This window comes from Rosa rugosa, chromosome 5 (assembly GCF_958449725.1).
Source record: "Rosa rugosa chromosome 5, drRosRugo1.1, whole genome shotgun sequence".
Lineage (NCBI taxonomy): Eukaryota > Viridiplantae > Streptophyta > Magnoliopsida > Rosales > Rosaceae > Rosa > Rosa rugosa.
Genome location: NC_084824.1, coordinates 10,968,629 through 10,990,395, shown reverse-complemented (window position 1 = coordinate 10,990,395; position 21,767 = coordinate 10,968,629). Strand labels below are relative to the sequence as shown.

Genomic DNA, 21,767 nt, shown 5'->3' with positions numbered 1-21,767 from the left:
AAATTAAGGTTCAAAACTCTTAAATGTATATCAAATTTAACATATACTTTTCCTCGCGTGCTACCCCAATCTTGATAAGGTGAAGAGCTGTATATATCCAAGCAAACAACAATCTTAAAGATTTAAACCCAAAAAATATTGTAATAAGTCTTTTTCATTATCATGTTAGGCAACCATCGTGTCTTGAGAATCTTATCGTATAAGCAAATTAATATCAAAGTAAAATAAACATGTTTTTTAAATAATAATAATAATAATAACATAAACCATAAAAAACGTTTTAACTCACTAAGTCACAACACTAATAACTCATGTGAAAAATGAGGAAAAATGATTCTTGGACTTTTCAATTTGTACAGAAACTCATTAAACAAACTAATAATCTAATATTTTGGGACCTTACGTCCTTACTAGCAGACTAGTCCTCATTTCATCAGGTCTTGTCTAGATCAACTATACCAAACCAAAACTTAGTGCATTTGAAATGTTTATGGCCCCAAATGAACGACAAAAATTTGAAGAGGATAATGTGATCTTTGTGGCTGAAAAGCTTAAGCAGTCGAGAAATAATATAAATAATGGGATTTCAAGTGATGTATATCAAATTAATACATACATACTCACAATCTCAATCAATTTGTAAGAACTAACATATCATCTAGAAAAATAAAAATCCTTAGAAACTCTCTATTGTGTATCAAGCTAATAATTACTTTCCCTTACGTTCCATACCCAGACAAACAAAAAATCGAAAAAAACAGGACTTTGATACCAAACTAACATCAATCATATCTAATGTAGATCGACCGTATCAAATTAACACTTAATACTTTTGAAATATTTATGACTGCGATAAGATGATTTTTGTGATCTCAAAACTTAAGTGGTTGAGAAATGATACGAACAATGAGATCTCAAATAAAGTATATCAATGTAATACTTACTCACAATCTCAATCAATTTGTAAGAACTAAAATACCGATTACAAAATTAAAAATTCTCAGAATCCCCCCCCCCCCCCCCCCATTTCTCAATTTATGCGTGTCATCCTTGCGTAGAGACCATATTAATTTTCTCTGTATCGTTCCAATTTTATCAGATGTGTATCAAGTTAATACATACTCTCTCTTGCGTTGTATATTAGGACAAATAGAAAACAGAAAAGGCACAAATTTGAAATATGTACGTTATAAACAAGACTTTGATATTATCAACCATTTATGTCCTAAAACCTACGAACTAGACTCACCGGTTACCAGCAAACCACCCCTAATAACTCGTGAAAAATGACAGGTTGAACGAAAGCCATGAAACAAGCTTAGTTATTAGGGACCTCACCACCAAAGTAGTGATGAATGAATTCATCAAGTCCAGTCTAGATGAACTAATTAAACCAAAACTTGGGTAAAATATTTGATGGTGTACATGTGAACCTGCGACGCGTACCTGCATGGATTCATGCTCACACATTCTTGATGAAACTGAAATAGCCTTGCTTAGCCTCATGTATATGTCCTTATATTTTTGCTCAAGCTGGCCATGCGGCGTCCAGATTAGATTCTCTAAAACCAGTGAAGGCTCAAACCAACAATACTGAACGTGTTCACGTGGACTCTTCTCAGCATGAGATCTTATAATCCTACTTGATTAATTCTTATCATTAATTAATCTAATTCTTCGCCATTTAAATAACAGACATCACACAGGTTGGTCTGCCCAGATTTAAGTTTTATAATATATATATACTTCTATTAGGAGTAGTATGTTATTGATATAACCGATATGTTAATGTACTATATATATATATATATATATGATGGAATCTGATGTTTCAGTTATATGTATAACAAATACTAACCCTAATCTCAGAGACTTTGTCACGCAAACACGTTATTATCTTAATCACATCCCATGTTGATTCTATGTATCACATAGATTATAATTTAGCCCTAACATTGGGACCCTGTCTAGTATTTTTTCTTAGTAGGATAATGTCAACTAGTACAAGTTGTGGATACAAAACACAATCCTGAGTTTACTTTCCTTAAACAAACCAAAATTCCCATTAGGAGCACACTATTGTTTGCTGTCCTTTGTCTTTAAACTAACAAATTCCTTCTATAGCTACCATAAATGTAAGCATGGTGAAGTAAATTTTTTGAAAGGTGATCATTAGGTTGACCAAGATACGTTGTATTAAACTTTGTGAATGAAGATCGTATTTTAGAATCTAGTATCTCATATATTAAAGAAACTCATTTGGTTTAAAATCTACACATGAGTACAAGAACTTGAGTGTAGAATGTGACGGTTAATTTAATGCTAAATATATCTTTTGAACAATGAATTTTCACTATTAAAATTATGCTAAACTAGAGAATTCGATTTGTGAAGTTAGTGCCAAGTTTGTTTTTGTTGATTTATGAATGTTCGAGTGCATTCCCACACCCACTCATAAATGTTATAAACTATTTGCTATTTTCTCATTTGCTTATTTTTACTTACAATATAGTGAATATACTAACAATTCAAGACAAGAAAAACTATTTTTATTTTAAGAGTTTTCACGTGATATTGAAATTTAAGTAAATCTCGTTAACTTTCATAGAGAAATGATTCAACAGTTCTGAATTAGAACGTATCATTATGCTACGACCACTGGGAAAAAGATACAAGCTAAATTCCATTACCGCACAAAGTTGAAACTGTCACACCTCCGAGCCGGGTCGAGTGCGGTTGGACCGACTAGTCACCACCATTTGTCGCTTTCGATGGTTACGTTCACAGAAAGTGGGTAGAAGAAAAGACTAGAATACAAAGCTGCCCAGCCAAGGCCGGGAGGGCCCAAACCAAAACAAATGCAAAGCAAACAGGTTAGAGACAAACTACACAATATAAGTGTGTGTGCGAGCTGGTATTGGTTCTCTACGTCTCTTTGGTCAAGTGTGTGTCTCTCGATTGAAACTTTGATCAAAAGAAAGAATGGGAAGAATCCCAGCCAATAATGCTTTCCTTTCATATTGAAAATAGCTTCTCTGCAAAATCACCCAGTAAGTTCACTGAGCTCACCAATCATTTTCTCTCTTTTTTTTTTTCTTTTTTTTTTTTCCTATCTGGGTACCTCTATTGCCATGATTTCAGGGTAAAGGTTTTAGCTTTCTCCTATTTTTTCTTCACCTTCATCTCTAGGTCTGGATTCTTTCCCTTATTGGATAGATGCTTTGGAAAAACGATAAACATTGGTGGGTAGCTCTGGTTATTCTGATTTCTTTTTTGGGAGAGAAAATAGAGAGTGATTGTAGCCAATCCAAATTGGGCAAGAAAGTTTTTAACTTTTGGTTTTGGGGGAAACTATTTTCCCAATTCTTCCATGAGATGAGGTCAGACTCTATTTGGGAAAGGAAAGAATGCTTCTTTCTTTCTCCCCCAAATATTGCCTTTTCTTTCATTTGGTACATGAAAATTAATGCCTTCTTTGAACTTGGCTAGATGTCTAAAATAAAGGCAATCTAATCAGATTGTTAGTATTTGGTAAAGTTTTTTTTTTTTTTTTTTTGTTCTTCTTTTTAAAAAACCAAAAGCCTGTTTTTTCTGGGTAATAAGTACTCATTTGATTATGGTGTTGAGTATAATAATTTCTTCTGGGAGTTGCTTTATATGATTAGGTGGATTCTTGGTGGCTAAGGAAGAAGCTTGCGGGTTTATTAGAGGATAGATGAGTTTCGGAGCAATTGAGGTTCACAAGTTTTGGGAGTTGAATCATAGGCTGTAGTGGGTGGATCTAAGTGACCGACTTTTAAGAGATGAGGAAATGTCAAATTATTGGGACTGTTTGGAGAGGACAAGGTAATAAAAAGAAACATTATTAGGAATTATTAACGAGAGTGAAAGTGACAGAACCAATAGCTGGGTAAAGGTGGTAAGTCTCAGATGGGTTGGTGAGTAACAAATAGCAATCACGTTGGTATATAAAAACTGCACAGCTTTGCAGGGAAATGGGAAACACTTGCCATCTTTACCGGAATTCAGGTACTGGGGTTCAAATTAATTGTTGCTTGCTAATGGTGGGGACTTATTGATGTACTAGATTTAGAAGTGAATGACTGGTATATGTAGGATACAGTAGGCGCGGGTTTGGATTTATCTGATCAGATTCTTTGTTTGGTCGGGCATAGTAGATTGGGGATTATTGAAGCCGTGTTTAAGATGTAGCAACTATTTATTGTCCCATCATGGCTGTAAAGTTATGAACTACAATTTATAGCTGCAGAAGATTAGCGGTGGAAAACTGATTTTCTAGCAAGTGGGGATGCTCTGGTTGGCTATACATTTAATACACTGGTCTCCATCTATGTAGGTTTTCGGCTAGGTTGCGCAGATCTGAGAAGCCTTGCTTCTACAAACTCGAAGAGAGCACAATGATTCAATACTGTTCCTTGTACTCGTATTCAGGATTTGCTTTGCTTCAGAGCCCGGTCCTCTGAAACAGTGCTGCCGCACACTGTGTAGGCATGTTCTTGTTCTTTGACAGTGTTTGCTGGGCTAGTTAATTGATGTTTTTGTGTGTTTGTTCTGTTTCCTTTTTTTTTTTTTTGTATGTTCTTTTGTGTGTGTATATTCTTATGTGGTTGTGATATGTTGCAGCATCTGGTGACCAGTTGCTTTTGCATTATCTGAAGAAGATTTTGAAGTTAGTTTATGAATTCCCTGTTGGTGATGGAGTGGAATGAGAAGCATCCTTCACTATGGGACTGGGAGAATGTTTTCATGTTTGGAGCAAAAGTAACTGAAAATCCGAAGAAGCTTCAACCAACAGACTGGAGTGTTGAAGGAGAACGAGGAATGAACTCTGAATCTTTCTATTCACCTGGGGGTGATGGGGGAAGTGGTGTTTCTGGCTCTGACTTAGGAGACGGTACATCAAAGAGTTCAAAATCAGGTTCTGTGAATTCTTCAGTTGGGGAAAGTAAGAAATCCAACTTCAGCCTTGAGGCTTTTGAAGGTTTCCCAAAGGATTTTGTTGATAAAAAACAATCAGCTAGAGAAGCTGAAGCCCTTGGATCTTCGCCAACTCATGAGATTTCAGCTGGCTCTGGTGAGCCATTGCTCAGCCTAAAGCTTGGTAAGCGGATGTACTTTGAAGATGTTTGTGCAGGAAATAATGCTAAGACCTCTGCTGTGTCTGTTATATCCACACCAATGGGAACAAAAGCAAAGAGATTTAAGTCCATTGGTCAAAGTACAGCTGCTACTCGCTGCCAAGTTGAAGGCTGCAATATTGATCTCTCATCAGCGAAAGATTACCATCGCAAACATAGGATTTGTGCAAATCATTCCAAATCACCAAAGGTCGTTGTTAATGGTGTGGAACGTCGGTTTTGCCAGCAATGTAGCAGGTAAAGCTTGTTTGATACCACTTGGAAGATAACAAAACCTAGCAATTACTTGTTTTTGATTACTTGGTCAATTATTTTCTTACCTATGATGCTCTAGAGCATCATCCTTATCAATGTGTTTGTAATTGCAATGTTTACTTCTTTAATCAGTTAATGGTTCAATCAATATCATTCTTCGCTTCTAACTTATAGATCTTGATATGCAAAAACCCTTTCTGTGGTCAAAGGTTCCATGGCCTTTCTGAATTTGATGAAAAGAAGAGAAGCTGTCGCAGGCGTCTTTCAGATCACAACGCAAGGCGTCGCAAACCACTGCCAGGAGCACTGCGAGATCGAGCGAGGCTGTCCTCATCACTGTACAGTACAGGTTTTAAGCATATCCCTTTATTTGTTCTTCATGCTGTTTTCTGACTAAATAACATCATGATATGGGATGGACTTCACATGATTGGTTAAATTGTGGTTTAGTCCAAGCTAGGCTTGAGCATGTGCCTAATCAGATTTATAATCTGTACATATGCCTCAGCTTTGTTCGATTCAAAATGAGCACAGGGAAACAATATCAAGGATTTTATTTCCCCATCTCGTGACTGTAATTAGTTAAGATTCATGTTTCGTAAGCCTCCCTTTAAAGTCATTTACTATTTTCTGGTGCTCAAGCTGCTATGCTGCATGGGTTATCCATCCTTGAGGGATATGCCATCCCGAACATTAGTCATTTGACATGCTTTCAGATTAAAGTTAATATGAGGACAATCATATTTGGATTTGTGGTGTTGCTATCCATTAAAGTGCGCTGGTTTTACCTATGCAGATGGGAGGCAAGACATGAGCCTTGTTTTGGACCAAGCCCCATGTGTCTACTCGAGGAATGCTACAAATTTATCATGGGATGGCGCATGTAGCTTCAGGTTGACACCAACAAAAGATTATTTTCCAAATCCTGCAAAAGGAGGAGGCACTTCCAGACAGCTAAATTTGGCTGAAAATCGAACTTCAAGTTCCTTAACAATGCTTTATCAAGATTCTAGTAGGTTGCCACCATCTAAGGGCACAGCATCACAAGTTCTAAATCGAGGTCTGTTATGCATCTTGCTTCATGATTTACACTCGAGTTTATATCATTCACCTAATTAGTCGCTGCTAATGCCAACTTACTAGATTACATCGTCATAGTTTATATACAGATTATTGTATGTTAAATGGTCATGTAACTTTTGTTTGGTGATCTATATGCAGGTGCCGAAGAATCTATGATCTCTTTCAACCTGGATGCACCGCAGAATCTTAATCGTGCTCTCTCTCTTCTGTCAACCAGTTCGTGGGCTTCATGCGAGGCAAAACCTGTTTCACTTGATAATACCAATCACAGTTATCATACCAACATGCCCCGGCCTGTGATGCAGGCAATGAACCAAGGCTTGCCATTGTCGTCAGAATACTGGCAAAATGAACAGCCATCCCTCGACACCACCCAAGTGAATGTCTCGCATTCACAGAGTAATGGCAGCAACCAATATCAGGATCTTCATTTGTTCAAGGGGCCCTATGAGTTCGGCTATAACACCAACCAATTCAATTAAACTCTCAACCCAGAGGACTGTTCTTGCGGCCTTAGAATCTTACCTTTCTTAAGGTTAGTTCTATGGCAGAATTTATTGATTTTTATGAGTTTGCTGCCCATTTCATAATCAAGCCACTGATAAGTATCTCACCATAGTGTAATTATTTCCAGGAACCTCGAAACTGCTTTGGTTAACCCCGTCTTGCTCTAATCGCATAGAAGAACTCGGTGAATTCAGATTGCGGTGCGAATTCATGACATGATAATAAATTTGACTTGTGAACTGTTGTATTTGTCTTAACTCGTGTAGAATGTTCTGAACTCAGACTTAACGGCGATTCGGGAAATCCCTAGTTAACCTCTTTCTAAGAATGCTCGACTGAACTATTTGAATATAAGTCCAATTTCATTTCTTCATAATGGATGCAGTCCATAGGTAATCTTATTATCAATTTAGGTTCATTGACTATTGTCATTATATTTTCATGTCTATTTTGCCCCTTGAGTTAAATATAAAAACAAATTAATTGCTTTTAAGCATTTATTTATTTTTTCAATTTGAATTTTGAACCCATGATGAACCTGCAATAAGTCAAAATATAATTAGTATTATAAAATTAGCAAATAGAGATGTGAAGTCAACCTAAGTGGAAGATACAAAAAAAAATTCATAAGTTCATCAAAACATTCTAGCTAAAAGATACGTATAACTTAAGTAAGAGATATAAATTTAGGGATTTCCTCTATTGTAGGTATATAGTATACCATAAGTAAGAGATACGCATCTAAGTAAGAGATATACATTTACGGATTAATGTTCTTTGATTCGATTAGATATGTATCTAAGTAAGAGATATAAATTTACAAATTAGATTTATTCTATTGTAGGTATAAATAATCGAGATATATACAAAGTAAGAGATATACGGATTAACTTTCTTCTATTGTAAGTATACCATAAGTAAGAGATACGCACCTAAATAAGATATATATGTTAATGGATTAATGTTCTTCGATTACTATAATTGAAATATGTACCCAAGTAAGAAATAAATTTACGGATTAGTTTTCTTTTATTTTTGGTATAAATAATCGAGATGCAAATGGTGAAAAAAAAACTACCTATATAGGAGGTATACTGAAATTGCATAATGTTTGAAGTATTCTGAATTTTTGAGCTCTTAATACATCTACCACAAAAATTGCGTAATGTTTACCTTAGAATAATGTTACAATAGTGGTTTGTCAACTAACAACACACACACACGTGTTACTTTCTAGGTTAAAGGTAAGTTAAGAAGGAAATGTAAAAAAAAATGGCGAAGAAGAAGAAGAAGAAGAATAGCTACTATCCATGGAATGATTTACACCAAAAGGATCACAATCGTATAGGGCCGACAAAAAAATACTTTGACCATAGAAAGCTTTATGTTAAAAGAGAACCACGTTCATAAAAAACTTGACATTATATGCAAGAGCCATAACCATAGAAGCTTTGGTGTTGAAGAAAAACATTATCAAAAATTTGCTTTAGAAAGATTCTTAACTTATAGAAGACATCTTTTAAATTTAGAATAATTTTAAGAATGATTTACATTGAATATGGTATTCAATGTCATATCAATTTCATAATTTTATACCGGATCAATAAGAATAATTTAAGAAAGATATACATCAAATATGATATTAATTACTAATCAGATTGCTAATTTTAATCCTATTAATTCTTGCCTTTTATGTGTAAAGATATTCAATAAGGACATATTAGTCATGTAAAAAAAATTAATGAGGATTGAGTCAGCAAGATCGAAAAGTAAATAAATCATAGGTGACAATTGAGTCATTGGACCGCAATTAACAAGAAAAATTGATGCGGACTACAATCAATACAGGGTCTAGCTTTTAGACTTTAATCTAATCATCTCTTTAGGCCATCTCGATTTCCTGTTTATTAGAATACCAATATACAAGGCATAGACCAAAAAGAAAAAATAACACACCCATACACTGACACAGGCGCGGACACACAAAGGCCAATGGTCGCAGAAATGACCCAATTAAACATTATGGTAGATGGTGATTTTTCTATAGATTCACTGGCATTTGACAGAGTAATTTCATCCAAGCCAATATTCTGCTTCCATAGACCAATGATACATTCGTAACTATAGCCAACAAAGAGAAATGGCGTATAATATGACCCTCGGCCGCCTGACAAGCTAGGCATGCAATTTAAGGCCACCTTCACTAGCAAGACAAGCACAATGCCTCCTATTGACTTCATTTACTTATGGCCATAGGCGCACAAGACCTATGATGACTATAATATTTCCAACCACCATCCCATGACCAAAATCCTGACAGAAAAATTGTCACAAGAACAAGACCATGGATAACCTGGTTTGGTAGAATATACTACATGCTTACACGCGACTGACAAGAAACAAATCTTCTGTCCCCAATTATATCACAATGAGACCTAATTAATCAAACTCGGGGAACTGATAACAGAAGCATCTGTTAGATCATAAATACTTCAAAGACATTTAGACAATTTGAGATCAAATGAAAACCAGAAAAAATCAGACTACAGAAACCTTTTGCCCAGCTAGTAACATACTCACTAGAATAGATGAGTTGATTCAAAGTAAAGGTCTAACTAATAGAAACCAGAACCAACCTGTAAAATCTTTGCCAGATAGTACTGGCTGACACAAGATGCATTGTACGATCCACAAAGACCACAAATACCATAGCAGTTAATACAACAACTTGACACAAATCATGATAAGGTAGAGTAACTCGATAACCGCTGCAACATGAGGACGACAAGACTGACTTTCAGACACCCAATATTGAGCAATGCTGGATGACAACTCTGGACCTTCTCAACCCTCAAATATGTCCTAGTACTCACTGGAACAGTAGACAATTACAAATTAACCCATGCACTAGACAAATACATAATAAAATTAAAAAGCTAGAATAAAAATCAATCTACAGTATTGGAAAAATGTAACACAGAAGGAAACATTAGAAATGGGTCAATTAACGAGAATAGATTGGAAAATAGAATGTAAATCAAACTTGTATTATGTACAAAAATCACCAATAACAACGACAATTTTAAGAAACCCATAGAGATCCAGAGCATATTTCTAATACAACAAACCTGATCATTTTCATCTGGAGCAGGTGAAGAGGACTTCTTTGACTCGGTTGGTTTGTCCTCTCCACAATTCTGTCTGTTACACTTGGTTCGGAATGGATAGTTTATGTTATTACATTTCTCACACTTCCAGCTACCTTCCGGCATCTTTTGCTCTGCAAAAGAGATGTTTGAAGTTACAGCAAGAGGACAACATAGTATTCAAGAACAAAGAAGGTAAAAGAAATATATCAATTAGAGAATTAGGTGACAATAAGGCACAGGATCAACTTACTTGCACTTTTGTCATTCTTTGCAGCCTGCATTTACAACAGAGTATTATTACATGTCAGCAAAATATAGAATCTAGAGAGTTTGATCCACAAGAATATCAAGCAGAATATTCAGGCAAAAATGGATTTTAACATATAGAATCCCAATCACTAGAGAGAGAGAGAGAGAGAGAGACCTGAGATCCAGGTTTTGGTGTATTGCACTTCCTCATGTTACAAACAGTTCTAAATGAAAAGTTGATATTTCCGCATTTTGGGCACGTCCAGTCATTATCGCGTGTGGCATCTAAATGTGCAATAAAAATAAATAAAAAGAAGAAATCAATGATCATGTCTATATAAATGTTTCCATGATGACCAAACATTCATAAGAAGCCAAGATGACACACCTGCACTCTTCTTTTGAGATTTATCGTCGGGATAGAATCCTGGCCTTGGCCCCTGCACAAGTACATCACATATCATTTGTATCACATCCACGAACATAGAATTATGAGCCAAGTTCAACAAAACGGTTGAGATTCATTTGGACTTGGAAGATAGATCTATAGATAAAAGATCAAATAAAATAATAAATCAAGCATGTAAAAACCAGTCCACAATAGAGTATGTACATACCATAGGACCAGGGCCCAGGGGAAGTCCAAGGCCATACCGATCCATCATAGGAGGAATACCGTATAATCCACCTGCAAAAGTAGGGAAGGGAAACACATGAGGCACAATTACGACACTAAAGTAAAAAGCAACAACAACAATGAGGATCTTAGAACCAAGAGTGGAACACACCGCTGCTTTCAATCATACAGTTTTTTTTTTTGTGTGTATGTGTGTGGTCGGTAGGGGGTGGGAGAAAGAATTCATATAGGTTGCAAATGATATTGGCATATTGAGAGTTGATAAAATACAAATAATAACACAAGCAAGTTTACAACAAAAACCAAATTATAACTTAGCTAAACTGGTAATGAATAATATCAAAGAATTAAAATATCCAGGATTCAAACAGAGGCTGCAAAATGATATTCGCATATCCAGAGTGCAATAATAGATATGGTAACACAAGCAAGTTTACAAAGAAAAACGAATTATAACTTAGCTGAACAGGTAATGAATAAAAATCAATGTATTAAAACATCCAGAACTGCACCAAGGAAGAATAAACACATAAAATCTGAGGGATAAACTGAAAATACCATTTCCTATCAGGGATCCACTAGAATAAGGCGTAGGTGCAGGCAAATGCAGAGGTCTGTAGGGGCTGCCTGTAGACAGGCGATTGCCGTAGTTGTAATGATATGCTGATCCCCCAGAGAACGGAACATCATAGGGAGGAATGGATGATCCATTGAACAGAGAAGAACCATATGGAGGCACACTAAGATACATTGAGGAGGGTGCAGCAGAACCCACATAAGGAGGAGCAGAAGAGTAAGGTTGTGGGGCTTGGAAAGGCTTAGCAGCCGATTTCTGAAAAATGCAAAATTCAATCTTTATATCCCGCACCGCATATAATTAAAACATCGCAACTTAACTCAAATGGCATACTGAGCAAAGCAAAATTGATAATGTAGCATAGGTCAGTCTCTTACAGAGTTATGATCAGCCGGCCTCGGCTGAGTGCAATTACGCATATTGCAAGTTGTTCTAAACGAGAAATTCACATTCCCACACGCAGGGCAGGTCCAATCATCCTCCCTTCTACTCCCTACAAACACCACCACTTGTACTAATCAGCTCCGAACATCATAACACCCAAAATATTCAAAACCAATACAAGCAATACACAATTCCACAAGTACATGTACGAATACGAATACGAATACGATCAATAGTATAATTTTTCAGCTCATAAACTAAAGTTTGAATCGTTAGGCTACTACCAACGCATTATTGCCGAGGATAATACTAACCGCATCGAATGGAATTAATTTAAATAAATAAATAAATAAAATACCGTCGGTTCTAGCACGCTTGGCTGCTGATGAATTTCTGTTGTCAACCTGAAAATCAAAGAGAAAAAAGGTTTATGACAGTGGGCGAAACCCTAATTCTGGCTTTGTCGCCGTGAATTGGAGAAAACCAAGAGATGGGAGAATTTGGAGGCGAAGGTCGCGAAATTGCATCAAATTACCTGAGACATATCGACGGCGGCGAGGTAAGATAATGCGGCGGAGAAATTTGATTGGGATTGGGAATTGGAATTTAGCCCTATCGGAGAAACAGCAGGGTTGGGGCGACGACGACAGATTGCGAGGGTTTATGTAGAGACGGTTAAGTTTGTTCGAGTTCGGTGCTAATACGCACCGTTTTGTGTGGGTCCCGCCTGAGATGGACGGTCCAGATCCTGTGGGGATTTTTTTTTCGCAAAAAAATAAAATACATTGGAGATGCAGGGGATCGAACCCTGTGCCTCTCGCATGCAAAGCGAGCGCTCTACCATTTGAGCTACATCCCCATCTGTAGATTAATGGTTGATTAACGTAATTTGATCTTTTATAATTTTAAATGTTAACACCCAAAGGCCAATAAAGCGTGATACCAATTTTCCTCATACAGTAATTATGATTTGGAGTTATATGATAGGTTAAGGAGAACAATTTTGCATAGAACATAACGATTGGATCGTTAACTTTTCTTTCTAATTAGTAATTACAGATTGGGTCAATGGTTTGTGAAGTTACGAACTAAACTTGTAAGAATGGGAGAGAGTAGGTACCACTCATTTACGGTAACGGTAAACTAGCCCGGGACTATAGATTATTTTGGTTTGAGCTATATTGACCATATTGTGGAACTCGAAGAGTTGAAAATACCCTGTTAACTAAGTGCATCCATATATGCCAGGGTGTTAGTTACATGCTTATGCTTGATCGAATACCTTAACCTCGTACATTTCATTTCAATGAGTTAATTTTGAGTTATAATTTGTTTCTCGTTAGTTTTTTTTTTATGTATGATACATTGACACCTATGCATCATTAATCAGAGCGTACGTTCTAAGTCAAGAAGCTAGATTCAATAAGCAGGGGAAAATGATCAACAAAACACTTTGAAGAACAATGAAGCGTCTTCTTCACGAACTGATTCTAGTTCGAATATTATAGGCCTAGAAAGTGGAAAACACCGCAAGAACACAATTACCGGTCCACGTAGGAAGTTGGAAACAGAGATACCAAGTCAAGGGATCGGAACAATACAAATTAAGCATAGGCAATTAAACGTAGTCCTGAAGATCACCCAAAAACAACCAACAACTCTTAAATGCAGAATACTACTCTACTAGACCTCAAGGCCGCCTTCACATTACTCATGATCACGAGCTAAACATGGAGTAGGTAATTACTCAGAGGCGCACAGATCCAGCAGCCGGCGGGAATGCAAGGAAGACGATGGACACAGCCACGGCCACCACCAGACCGGCATAACCAGGTCCAAGCTTAGTCACTCCACCGGATGCAGAGGCCGTTTCAGGCGCAGATTGTCCGGAAGTTGCAGCTGCAGGAGTTGTTGTTGTCGATGTAGTAGCATTTGTGAAGATAGCAGCTTCTGGTGAGTTGGGAGCCAGCCCTAGTAACGCTGTTTTCACCATTCAAAAATCATAGCACAATCAATGCAGAACTCAATTAGCTAGCTAGCTAGTTGTACATGTAGTTAATAATGTTAATTAACTTGTTAAGCAAGATGCATCATGCATGTATCAAATTAGGGCTGCCACTTGGTTTGGTAATTACCAAACCGACCGAATACCAACCGATGTTTTAGGTTTGGTAAACCGACTTTTTGGTAACCTAGACCGATAAAACCGAAATCGAAAATTATCGAAAAAGTTGGTTTGGTTTTGGTAAATACCGAATTTACCGATTATCTAAATATTAGATTTATATACTATAGTTTTCAATACACATACATGTATATTAAGAAATAAACATAAAAACTTTTATAATAGTATGAACATTACTACATATACTACATTAATAATACATGTATTTTAAGTAACCTAGTCAAAGATGGTTAAATAACTTAGTTTTATTGAAAATTGCTAAAACTTGATGTCATATATACAAAAGAAAGCTATAATTAGTAGATGAATACAAAGTTTATGACTATAAAATTCAAAAACCTAGTTTTGTTCATTCTAATTTATATTATAAAGAATTAGTTGTTCTAAAGTTGGTAATACCGAAACCCGAAATACCGAATTCGGTAGATATAATTAAAAACCGAAAATTTTGGTTGGTAATTGATAACTCAATTTTGAAACCGAAAGCTTTGGTTTTGAAGTTGGTAATACCTATAACCGATTCGAACCGACCGAGTGACAGCCTTATATCAAATCATCAAAACTTAATGGCGGTTGGGGGTTGGGGGTTGGGGGTTTGCGGTTGGCCGGTTAGGGACTTGGGGCTTTCGGCCGGCCCATGCCATTTACTCCATAGCTACCACATAGCTAGTAAATTGACCATCATGACCCCACATAGAATGGGACATGAGACCCACATAGAATGGGACATGAGTAATAGGCATTTGATTCACGACCCTACATGCAAATATTGCTTGATTTTATTCACCAAGTGGGAAATGGTTTATTTAGAAAGCTAACTCCCCAATTATTCCACCCAATTTGTTACCCCTCCAAAACTAATGAGTTCTTAGTATATAGTCACTATTGCGGGTGCATGTAAAAATAATTAAGGGAAAAAAACAAACCCCTATTTGACAATGATCGAACTCAAAACAACTAATGATCAATTTTAGTACATTTTTCATAACTAGTTTCTTTATTTTCAACTAATTAAAGTCTCATTTGGTACAAAATAAGAAGAAGTAATTATTCAAGTAAAGAAAATATCAAGAATATATGACTCCTAAGCTGCATGCAATCCTTGTTTTTACTTTCTTTTTCCCTACTTTACTATCATGCCTACTATTACCTTCAAGACGTCGTTTTTATAAGTCTACTCCGCGTTTCATCTCCAACCCTTTTTAAGCTAACCGGAAAGTCATATATATATATATACATTTCAGAGTTGTTAATACTCACAGGGACAGTTGCTGGCGCTGGCGTTCTTCAAGTTGCATGCAGAAGGGAGCTCAAGCAACTTAGCCACCTGAATCCCCATCTTCTTGATCTCCTCGCTCCCACTGTTGGCTTGTTCAATCACATAGCACAAGCACTCCGGCTCGCTCTCCTTGATCCCCTTCACCGACTCACAGCACTCCTTGGTCGGCGTCGCCGCTTTCCCCGTCGCGTAGGTCAGACACACCGCCACCTTCTGGAACTTGTCGCTGCACTTCTCCGCCACAGTCTGCGCCGCACCGGCCGAACCCCACACTAACATCGCCAACACGGCCAGACCCATCAACATTTTCTCCATAGTGATGATCTTTACTTGGGAAATGGAATTTTCAAAGCTTGGTTGATTGTGGGAAAGGTTAAAAGGATGTATAAATAAGAGGGGAGGTGGAGTGTAGACAATTAATGGGGCTGTTGAGTGTTGAGTGCTAAAAGAGTGTGCAGACGTGTGAATCTGGGCCGTTGGACTCAGCGTCGGTATGGGATTTAACGGTGGATATGACTTGGGATTTCGTTGTCCAAAAGACGACGCTGCATTTTCTGAATCGAAGTTTTAAATGGAGGCCCATCCGGGTAGTTGGGCCGGAATTAATGAAGTTTTTTTTTTTGACAAGACGGAATTAATGAAGTTAGATGTTGGCTGTCAGCTGTAGAGGTGTCATGACTCTAGCCACGTGGTGCATCTGTCTAGTTTGATTGTTTGAATATTTAGAGAAGAATTTAATCGTTGTAATTTCATCTTATCGGGAGTCGTTTAGAAAATGTGACCTGACGTATACTATGTTACTCGTTTCGGAGTTCGGACACAGTATATAGATCTTTACTAACCTGTTATTAATATTAAAATGATCTGATATCGCTCATGAGTCGAACATTACTATATAATTTTCGATATTTGTATTAATTTTCAAAAAACTCTAGCTCTGCCAGGAGGATGGTGGATGCATTTATATTTGTACGTGAGCCGTATGATATAGAGGTTTTTTTTTCTCTCTTTTAAGAAAAATTAAAGTTCTTTTTTTCATTGGCAAAAGAAAAATTGAAGACAACAAATCAGTTTGATCTACGGAAATCAGGCTAGGCATGTGAGTTGGGCGAATGCAAAGAGGTCCAGCATTCAATTATTAGAAAATTACTGTCATTTTGAGATTTGTTTAAGTAAATCTAGAATATGTGTTTGGCCCAAACTCTAGATTACTTGACCTAATTGTAATAGAGTTTTAGAATTAAAGATATTCTCAGAGATATTCATAGATATCCGATTAATTGTACGATTATCTTTCCTTGTACAACTCTAGATTATATGTCTTGTAATCCTCTATATAAATAGATCCCTATTATCAATGAAAGTACGACTCAATTCTCTCCCATTTCAGTTTTCCTTAAACACGTTATCAGCACGAAGCCCTAACCCTGAAACAAATAGTCAAACTCTGATTCAAGAAGCTAAAACCCTAAATTCAAATACAAAACCTTGAAGCATTTTCTACCTCCACCTCACCCCTTGAAGCCCTCCACACCAGGAGTCCAAAACCGGCGGTAGAACAACCAGAACCGGCCGGAAACCGATCGAATCGGCCACCGGAAGCTCTAAACCACCCGCAGCAAATACTCTAAATACTCCACCGATTCACCACCTTTCGGACCTCCGATTGCTACCAAATTTTTTCAGCAGTAGCTTCTCAATCAACGGGTTCAGGAACCGGAAGAAGAAACCCAAAAACTGGTCTAAAAGTTACTGAACCGGCAACCAAAACATTCGGTAGAAAAACTGGCAGAAGAAGAAAAGAAAAAAAAATTGAGGCAGCCCAAGCCGCAGCCCACTGCCCGCCAGCCCCACCTAGGCGACACATCAGCTCCGACGACAGGTCACCGCTGGCTACTTTTTCCAGCCATTTTCAGTCGACTTTTCCGGCCAAATTTCCCGACGACCTATTTCAATGTATTTTTTACTAAAAGTTCCCCTTTTTTTTTAGTTTTTATTCAATTATTCTTCTTTTTCTTGGGGACTTGCAAACTCCCTTCTTCTACCCCCCTTTCTTCATCATAGGGGAGACCTAATTAAGCCGAACTGTGGGGGTTCGTGCTCACTCCAAGCTTGGAGCTTGTTGAGATCTCCAAACTTAGAGTTTGTAGAGAATTTATTATCGACCACTTACGTCATTGTTTTGATCTAATCCAATACCTCTTGGAATTGAATTTATTGGAAGCGATTATGCTCAGAAATTCCTAATTTATTGGAAGCGAATACGCTCAGAAATTTTATATGTTTTCGTGGTAGCTTTTCCGCTCCGAAACTAACCTTTTTTCTTGTTCTCTTTCAGGATGAGTAACCTGAACAAATTGGACTTTGCTCCATTGGGAACAACTGGCTCTGGATATCACAGGTGGGTTCGTGATGTCCGCCAGCATCTCAAGGCCGATGGAATCCTGGATACGATTCTCGAGCCTAGCCAGGACGTGCTAATTGTTGAGCAAACTCAACCTTTGGAAGCAAATAGAGCAGCCTTAGAGGCAAATAAGGCGAAAGTCATCATCCTAATGACTCGTCATAGGGATGATTCGCTCCAGTACGAGTCTATGAATGAAGAAGACTCCAGAAGGTTGTGGGTCTCACTCGAAGAAAGATTTGACAACGTCCGTGACTCCCTGCTTCCTGACCTAGAAGTGAGATTGCATAGCCTCCGCTTCTGTGATTTCAAGTCAGTTCTTGACTACAACTCAGAAGCACTTCGCATTAAATCCATAATGAAATTCTGTGGTTAAGAGATCACAGATGCGATGTTGATTGAGAAGACTCTCTCTACCTTCCCCGTCTTTGCATTGATGGTTGCTAAGAACTATCGAATCGATGTTACTGCAGAATGGATCACAAGGTTTCATGAGCTCATTGGAGCTATGAATGTCGCTGAAAAGCATGACAACATCCTTGTGAAGAACTATAATTCGAGATCCGTGGAAACAGAGCATATTTCGGAATCCAATTATAGTCGCGCCCCTAAGAGAGGACACCAAGAGCGAAACCCTAATCTTAGGGATACTTCTGGACGTTCAGGTGCATATAATCGCTCTACTTAGGAAGATAACCACCAAAATAGGAGAACACGGAACCGAAGAGGTCAAATTGGAAAGAAAGTGGGAGGCAACGCCTTTGGCCATGTTGGTGGCGCCATCAACACTAAGGGCCATCTAAATGACGCTTTCAAAGCGCCTCAATCAATGGAGTCTGACCAAAGAGATGTATATTCTCGATGTGGAGTATCCGGTCATTGGGCACACATTTGTAGAGCTCGTGAAGAAATTGTCACCGGCTACAAAGCATATTGTGAAGCAAGAGAAGCTCACTATGTGGAACGAGAAGATCAAGAAGATGATATAGAGTAAAGGGTTGAAGACTACAAATCTGGCTGGGATCAATAGATCGTCAATTCTGTTTAAGTCTTTATTTTTCCAATAGATGTAATAGGCAGTTGCCATATACTTTGTAGTAAATGTCATTGGTTTAGTTTTTCTTCACATAGGCTCATCCAAAATGAGTATGATATCTAGGAATGTTTTGAGATCAGTGATACTTAAGCGAGTTTTGCTCCACCGACATCTCTCTACTCACCTAGTCATATTTATTTTGGAGTTACCGAAAGAAGTCAAACGACTACCTTTGTTTTGCATTAGCTAGCATTTGGATTAGATTCCCCTAATGGTTAAGAGACAATGATGTACTCTATTGTCTTATGAATAAAATTTCGAGTTCTTTTCATTATGACTCCATTTTGATTCTGAGCATATTACTTTGTGACTACGATGGCTGGGTCATCAATATTAATTCAAGGACATGGAATAGCCCAAGTTCCCCTTTGCCAAATAGCACCTTGATTATTGTCACAGAAACTCTCTACGCTCCTAGGGAAAATCGCACCTATGAATAACTAACGGATTCCATGCGGAAACGCATGTAGAGAACGGAAATGAGTTCCTTTGCAATACCTCTAATGATTACGAACAAAGGCGCATCTTAGAGAAGTTTATGTGTTTCTCTAGTGGACTCTATGTCACTATTTAAGCTATTAAATAAAATAAAGTTATGAGAGAAGATCTCTTTGATTTAGACACATAATGGCTTTGTCACAATAGGTTAGGTCATCCTAGTCATGATGATCTGTCTACTAAAGTCTTCACACGAACATCCATTCTTTCGAGCGAAACAAAGCATGAATCAAAAGTTGATTCCTGGACTAAGTGTGACCGTCGCCGCCGTCCACCACAGCCTAGTGTTGGCATAGTCCCTTTCCATGACGCCATGGATGGCGTCCATCATGGTGATGGCGCCCTAGGTGATGCTGCAATCACCAACTTTACTTCAAATAACGTTTCAGATGCTCAGGCCCAACCACAATCCTCATTGGTTGCTTCTAAGGCTTATCGCTCAATTTACAAAGCCAATTCCTTAGGGAAATTACTGAGACCGTCCTATACAGAGGAAATGAACATACTCATTTTGTTCTTACATAGAATCTGTGGGGATTTTGTGAACTAGTTCAACCAACTTGCGGACGTTTAAATATCTCATGATGTTGATTGACAAGCAAACACACTGGTCACGTGTTGTGCCATTGTCCACTTGTAAATGCTGCTTATACTACACTCCTAGCACATATCATATGACAATGAGCTCACTCCTCGGATCATCCTATTCAATCAATTGGACTTGACAATGCTAGAGAGTTTACATCAAAGACTTTCGATGGTTATTGCAATGGGACTGATGTTGGACATCATATTCCCATGTACACACCCAAATGGACTCGCGGAAACGACTACGATGGTAGTCAGGGAATTGGTAATGCGCACCAATCTCCTTATATTCGCTTGGGGTGATGCAATATCGCATGCAGCTATGCTAATTCATCTACGACCTACCGCCACTTAATGTATCTCTGCGTTACAGCTAGTGACTGGGTACAAGTATTTTGTACTTACGCACATTTGAGTGAGCCATTTAGGTGCCAATTGCGCCGCCACAGCGCACTATGATAGGTTCTTACAAACAAATGGGTAACTCAGTTGGATTTAAGACTCCAACAATCGTCCACCACTTAATGTCCTTACAAGGCGATCTCCTTACCGCTAGATTTGCGGGTTGTCACTTTAATGAGACAGTCTTCCGGTCGTTAAGCGGAGATAAGAACACGAATGTTCAGCAGGAACGACAGGAATTGTCGTGGTTTGTCCCCACTATGTCTCATCTCGAGCCCTGTTAAAGTGACGAGATCACACATCTGCTGCAAATATGTCTGCAAGAAGGGACGTCCCTACGAGAGGACGTAGCGCCACCCTACACAGAGGTAGGCATGGCGCCAACGCCAAAGAGAGTGACACTCTGACGTTATAGGCCATGGCCCCAGCTAGGATGCGTGGGCGGCTCGTGAGTTCGAATGATACTTTGGCACAACCCAATCCTTTGATCATTGACACTCAAAATCCGTCTCATGAGAATCTTCCGGATTATGGTTATCGTTGGGGGACGCCTCAACGTCAGAACCTACTCCTGATAATATAAAGCTCTTTGAAAATTGCACTAGTGTACATAAGACGTGGGATCGAAACTCCATCATAATTTATGATGTAGTTGCGCATTTCGTTGCTCATGAGTTTGTTGAGTCCGATGATATCGAACCACGCTCCGTTGATGAATGAATGCCAACGTAAAGAAATTTGGCCTAAATGGAAATATGCGATCCAGGTTAAGTTGGATTTTCTAACGAAGAGGAAGGTTTTCGAGCCAGTGATGCCAACACCTCATAACATAAAACTTATTGACTAGTGGGTCTTCGTTAGAGAGCGTGTTGAGAAAAAGAGATAGTAATCTCGCTTTATGGCGCAATGCTTCTCACAAAACGCCCTGGAAGAGACTACGATGAGACATATTCTCTCGTAATGGATGTCATTGCATTCCACTATTATGTCAGTTTGGTAGTTTCCGAATAACTGAACATGCAGCTTACAAATGTGGTCACTACGTATCTCTATAGGAATCTAGATACGGAATGTACATGAAGGTTCATGGTGAACTTCATTTACCCAAGTCAAGTGGCTCTAGACCACGGAGCGCATTTACAATAAGGTTGAAACGCTCACTAAAGTGACTACTTGATTGGGAAGGGATATGCCCGCGCGTTTCCATAATAAGTTTCAGATTCTATCGCGGTTCATGTTGGACATGATCTTCATTGGAAGCCCTTAAAGAGTTAAGGGAAACCGCTGAACACTTGAAATCCGAGTTTGAGATGAA

General features: G+C 38.1%; 3 protein-coding genes, 1 non-coding gene and 1 pseudogene across 8 annotated transcripts; 1 reads left to right on the top strand and 4 right to left on the bottom strand.

Annotated features, from left to right (window-relative positions):
• Positions 1-992: 992 nt before the first annotated feature.
• On the bottom strand, positions 993-1,120 carry LOC133713242 (U6 spliceosomal RNA; annotated as a pseudogene).
• Positions 1,121-2,860: 1,740 nt separating this feature from the next.
• LOC133707933 (squamosa promoter-binding-like protein 2) lies at positions 2,861-7,380 on the top strand. Of its 4 annotated transcripts, XM_062133398.1 has the most exons (8): positions 2,861-3,050; positions 3,666-4,029; positions 4,358-4,509; positions 4,645-5,396; positions 5,624-5,763; positions 6,211-6,474; positions 6,636-7,032; positions 7,132-7,380. In XM_062133398.1, exons 4-7 carry the CDS (start codon positions 4,699-4,701, stop codon positions 6,977-6,979), a joined length of 1,446 nt encoding a protein of 481 aa, XP_061989382.1. In that variant the 5' UTR covers positions 2,861-3,050; positions 3,666-4,029; positions 4,358-4,509; positions 4,645-4,698; the 3' UTR covers positions 6,980-7,032; positions 7,132-7,380. The 4 variants fall into 4 exon arrangements, with proteins under 4 accessions (XP_061989382.1, XP_061989381.1, XP_061989380.1 ...); XM_062133397.1 differs by lacking the exon at positions 3,666-4,029; XM_062133396.1 differs by having other exon boundaries at positions 3,666-4,509.
• A 42-nt stretch (positions 7,381-7,422) lies between these two features.
• Positions 7,423-12,681, bottom strand: LOC133707934 (ranBP2-type zinc finger protein At1g67325). Of its 2 annotated transcripts, XR_009845433.1 has the most exons (11): positions 12,536-12,681; positions 12,359-12,404; positions 11,994-12,109; positions 11,598-11,871; positions 11,020-11,090; positions 10,791-10,842; positions 10,578-10,687; positions 10,404-10,428; positions 10,133-10,284; positions 9,641-9,876; positions 7,423-7,542 (listed from the first exon to the last, which is right to left on the bottom strand). XR_009845433.1 is itself a non-coding variant. In XM_062133400.1 (10 exons), exons 1-10 carry the CDS (start codon positions 12,542-12,544, stop codon positions 9,874-9,876), a joined length of 858 nt encoding a protein of 285 aa, XP_061989384.1. In that variant the 5' UTR covers positions 12,545-12,681; the 3' UTR covers positions 9,493-9,873. The 2 variants fall into 2 exon arrangements, 1 of the variants encoding a protein (XP_061989384.1); XM_062133400.1 differs by lacking the exon at positions 7,423-7,542 and having other exon boundaries at positions 9,493-9,876.
• A 105-nt stretch (positions 12,682-12,786) lies between these two features.
• On the bottom strand, positions 12,787-12,859 carry TRNAA-UGC (transfer RNA alanine (anticodon UGC)). Its single transcript has one exon. It is a non-coding gene; the product is annotated as a tRNA-Ala (tRNA).
• Positions 12,860-13,452: 593 nt separating this feature from the next.
• On the bottom strand, positions 13,453-16,031 carry LOC133711191 (non-specific lipid transfer protein GPI-anchored 1; the record flags this gene model as incomplete). The annotated part of the gene is made up of 2 exons (XM_062137348.1): positions 13,453-13,980; positions 15,446-16,031. Coding segments are annotated over 2 exons (819 nt in total), but the record flags the coding sequence as incomplete, so codon positions are not given.
• Between the last annotated feature and the right edge of the window lie 5,736 nt (positions 16,032-21,767).